Below are 3,896 nucleotides of genomic sequence, written 5' to 3' on the forward strand. Positions count from 1 at the left end.
TTAGTTAGTTAGTTTAGTTAGTTAGTAGTTAGTTAGTAGTTAGTAGTAGTTAGTTAGTTAGTAGTTGTTAGTTAGTTAGTCTAGTTAGTAGTTAGTTAGTTAGTAGTTAGGTAGTTAGTTAGTTAGTGTTAGTTAGTTAGTTAGTTAGTTAGTTAGTTAGTTAGTTAGTTAGTTAGTTAGTTAGTTAGTTAGTTAGTTAGTTAGTTAGTTAGTTGTAGTAGTTAGTTAGTTAGTTAGTTAGTTAGTTAGTTAGTTAGTTAGTTAGTTAGTTAGTTAGTTAGTTAGTTAGTTAGTTAGTAGTTAGTTAGTTAGTTAGTAGTTAGTTAGTTAGTTAGTTAGTTAGTTAGTTAGTTAGTTAGTTAGTTAGTTAGTAGTTAGTTAGTTAGTTAGTTAGTTAGTTAGTTAGTAGTAGTTAGTTAGTTAGTTAGTTAGTTAGTAGTTAGTTAGTTAGTTAGTAGTTAGTTAGTTAGTAGTTAGTTAGTTAGTTAGTTAGTAGTTAGTTAGTTAGTTAGTTAGTTAGTTAGTTAGTTAGTTAGTTAGTTAGTTAGTTAGTTAGTTAGTTAGTTAGTTAGTTAGTTAGTTAGTTAGTTAGTTAGTTAGTTAGTTAGTTAGTAGTTAGTTAGTAGTTAGTTAGTTAGTTAGTTAGTTAGTTAGTTAGTTAGTTAGTTAGTTAGTTAGTTAGTTAGTTAGTTAGTTAGTTAGTTAGTAGTTAGTTAGTTAGTTAGTTAGTTAGTTAGTTAGTTAGTTAGTTAGTTAGTTAGTTAGTAGTTAGTAGTTAGTTAGTTAGTTAGTAGTTAGTTAGTTAGTTAGTAGTTAGTTAGTTAGTTAGTTAGTTAGTTAGTAGTTAGTTAGTTAGTTAGTTAGTTAGTTAGTTAGTTAGTTAGTTAGTTAGTTAGTTAGTTAGTTAGTTAGTTAGTTAGTTAGTTAGTTAGTTAGTTAGTTAGTTAGTTAGTTAGTTAGTTAGTTAGTTAGTTAGTTAGTTAGTTAGTAGTTAGTTAGTAGTTAGTTAGTTAGTTAGTTAGTTAGTTAGTTAGTTAGTTAGTTAGTTAGTTAGTTAGTAGTTAGTTAGTTAGTTAGTTAGTTAGTTAGTTAGTTAGTTAGTTAGTTAGTTAGTTAGTTAGTTAGTTAGTTAGTTAGTTAGTTAGTTAGTTAGTTAGTTAGTTAGTTAGTTAGTTAGTTAGTTAGTTAGTTAGTTAGTTAGTTAGTTAGTAGTTAGTTAGTTAGTTAGTTAGTTAGTTAGTTAGTTAGTTAGTTAGTTAGTTAGTTAGTTAGTTAGTTAGTTAGTTAGTTAGTTAGTTAGTTAGTTAGTTAGTTAGTTAGTTAGTTAGTTAGCTAGCTAGCTATCTATTCGGAGGGATGTCGGTAAGATGATATAAGAGAGAACATTTTGGTACTAAATATTTCGTTCATCAAATAGTTCTTTTTAAGTTTCCTGATTGGATGTTTTTAATACGCCGAGTCGTAAAAGGGTACATTAACAGATTTTTTATTTAGATAGGGGTTTTGACTATAGTCCATCGATATTCATAAAATGTGTGCAAATATTGAGATAGCACTTATTTCGTTAAATATTTGAACAATATATCCATAGACTAACAAAAAATGTGCACAATTTACCAAAACCTATTATTATCACCAGTTAGTTTTCAACTTATTAAAATAATCACTGCCTTAATTATAGGGTCTCCAAATGTTGATTGGCAAACCATTAAACGAAACACAAACAAAATAGCGTCTAAAGTTATTGAATAGTTGAAATTTAAAACTTAAAAGTTAATTAAATGTATTGCAAATATTTAACTAAAGACCACCAACCTAGAGAAAATAAGTGTTAAATTAAATATGGAACAAATTGCTTCAAAAAAACAGCATCAAGTTCAGGGTCAAATCAAAGGAAAAGTAAAAATGAAGATTTAAATTAAAATTCAATAGATATGGGAAGTAAGTATGACGGTTAATTGAAGGTAATAGTAACGTCAAAAATATAAAAACGTATGATTTTTTAAAAAACTATATCATTTAGTTGCAAAAGTTTTAGGGGAAAACAATAGCTTAGCAAACAAAATGGTGAGTAATGCTAAATTTTTAATTATTTTTTTGAAATTAAATTTATTTAATTTTTCTATATTTTTTAGAAACTGCTTGTAGTTTGTTTGGCCTTAGTTGCCTTGGCTTATGCAGATGTTTCTCATTTGGGCTATGACTATCAGGCTCCCAGCTCAATGGCCTTTGATTTGCCACAACCCAACAACAACTATTTGCCTCCAGTGGCTGCCAAAACTGAACCTTTACCCGTTAAAATGTATTTACCCCCCGCCCCTGTTGTAACACCCAAGAAAACTTACATACCACCTGTAGCTGTAAAGAGTGAACATCTACCCGTCACTATGTACTTACCACCCGCACCAGTTACGGCTCCCAAAAATACCTATATTCCTCCCAAACCTGTTACAGCCCCCAAACCCAACAATGACTACTTGCCTCCTGTTCCACCCATGAAAATACATTTGCCTACAGCTCCTGCCAAACCTGTACAATTACCTATAGTTCCCAAAAAATCCTACTTACCACCGGCTCCTGCAGCACCTAAGCATACACCCCACAACACTTATCTCCCTCCAGCTGAGGAAACTGCTCCTGCAAAGCGCATTATCACACCACCTGCACCCCGTCTTGAAGATTTAGTTCCACCACAACCTCCTCAAAGACATTATGAAGATTCTGAAGTATTTACCGAAGATGGTTACAAGACTGTTCGCAAACATAAATACTAGGAAATTCATTTGTGATATCTGATCATACTATTGTTAAGTTTGTAGCAGAGTTGTTTTCGTTTTTGAATATTTGACATTACATTTTATTAAATTTTTTATGAAATATTGAGATTTTTTGAATTTTTTTATTTATTTTTTATTTAAAATTGAAAAATGAGCTTATTTTTGTGATCACTTTTATTTACCTCCAAAAATGTATACATATTTTGGATTTGAATAGGCTTTGAGTGAGATGGAACTCAGGTGGTCAAATATCACCACTTGTAGAATATCGAGACTGCTCTGGCCCACTCTGACAACAGATAGGACTAGGACTCTCTTGTCTCTTAGTAAGAACTCGATTAGGCTTCTAACTGGTATACTTACTGGACACTATTTGATTAGACATATGTCGGAACGTATGGGCTACCCAAATTATAGCTACTGTAGAAGCTGCTTTAACGAAGAAGAAGTGGAATCGGTACAACACCTTCTACGTAACTGTCCAGCCTTACAAGAGCACAGACTACTCTATCTTGGTAGAGCTCTTTTCCATGATCTAGACTGTCTCAGAGATGCGTCACTAATAAACATAATCGGTTTTATTAAAAGCACCGGCTGGTTTACACGGAGACCTGACGAATCAAGTAGTCAACGAAATTAGGGAGGGAAACCATTCTCTCAATATTAGGGAATGGTAATTCTAAGGGTATCACAATGGACCACGACGCCTCCGAGTGAACTCGCTTGCTTGCGAGCAACCCACGTAAGCTAACCTAACCTTGGCCACCAACCTTGATAAAACTAAAAACAGAGCCTTAAAGATAACTACTTTTAAAACGATTCCCTTTTTCCTATAAATTCCCGTTTTATATAACAAACCTCAAATAATAATCTTTCGAAAAATTTCCCTTTTCACTGGCAACTCTACTCGGTATAAAAAAAGTCCCAAACTAAAGTGCCTTTGCAATTGTTCCTTTTTTGTTATTTTGTAGTGTTATCTTATTATTGTTATTGTTTCCTCTATGCAAAACCCTTCATGCAGAAGTTTGTGTGTATGTGGGGTATGGGTGGCCTGATGTGCATTAAAACTATGCTGTGTGTTGTTGTTGTTTTTAAGCAAAAAGAATAAAATCTCAATAG

The 3,896-nt window shown here is 32.0% G+C and overlaps 1 protein-coding gene across 1 annotated transcript; it reads left to right on the top strand.

Annotated features, from left to right (window-relative positions):
- The first annotated feature begins 1,952 nt into the window (after positions 1-1,952).
- On the top strand, positions 1,953-2,792 carry LOC119614665 (proline-rich extensin-like protein EPR1). Its single transcript, XM_037970783.1, has 2 exons — positions 1,953-2,067; positions 2,136-2,792. The coding sequence occupies exons 1-2, from the start codon at positions 2,065-2,067 to the stop codon at positions 2,772-2,774; spliced, it is 642 nt and encodes a 213-aa protein (XP_037826711.1). The 5' UTR covers positions 1,953-2,064; the 3' UTR covers positions 2,775-2,792.
- Positions 2,793-3,896: the final 1,104 nt, after the last annotated feature.

This window comes from Lucilia sericata, unplaced genomic scaffold (genome assembly GCF_015586225.1).
Source record: "Lucilia sericata isolate MDLA Ls3-8-SP2 unplaced genomic scaffold, ASM1558622v1 Contig003228F_arrow, whole genome shotgun sequence".
NCBI lineage: Eukaryota > Metazoa > Arthropoda > Insecta > Diptera > Calliphoridae > Lucilia > Lucilia sericata.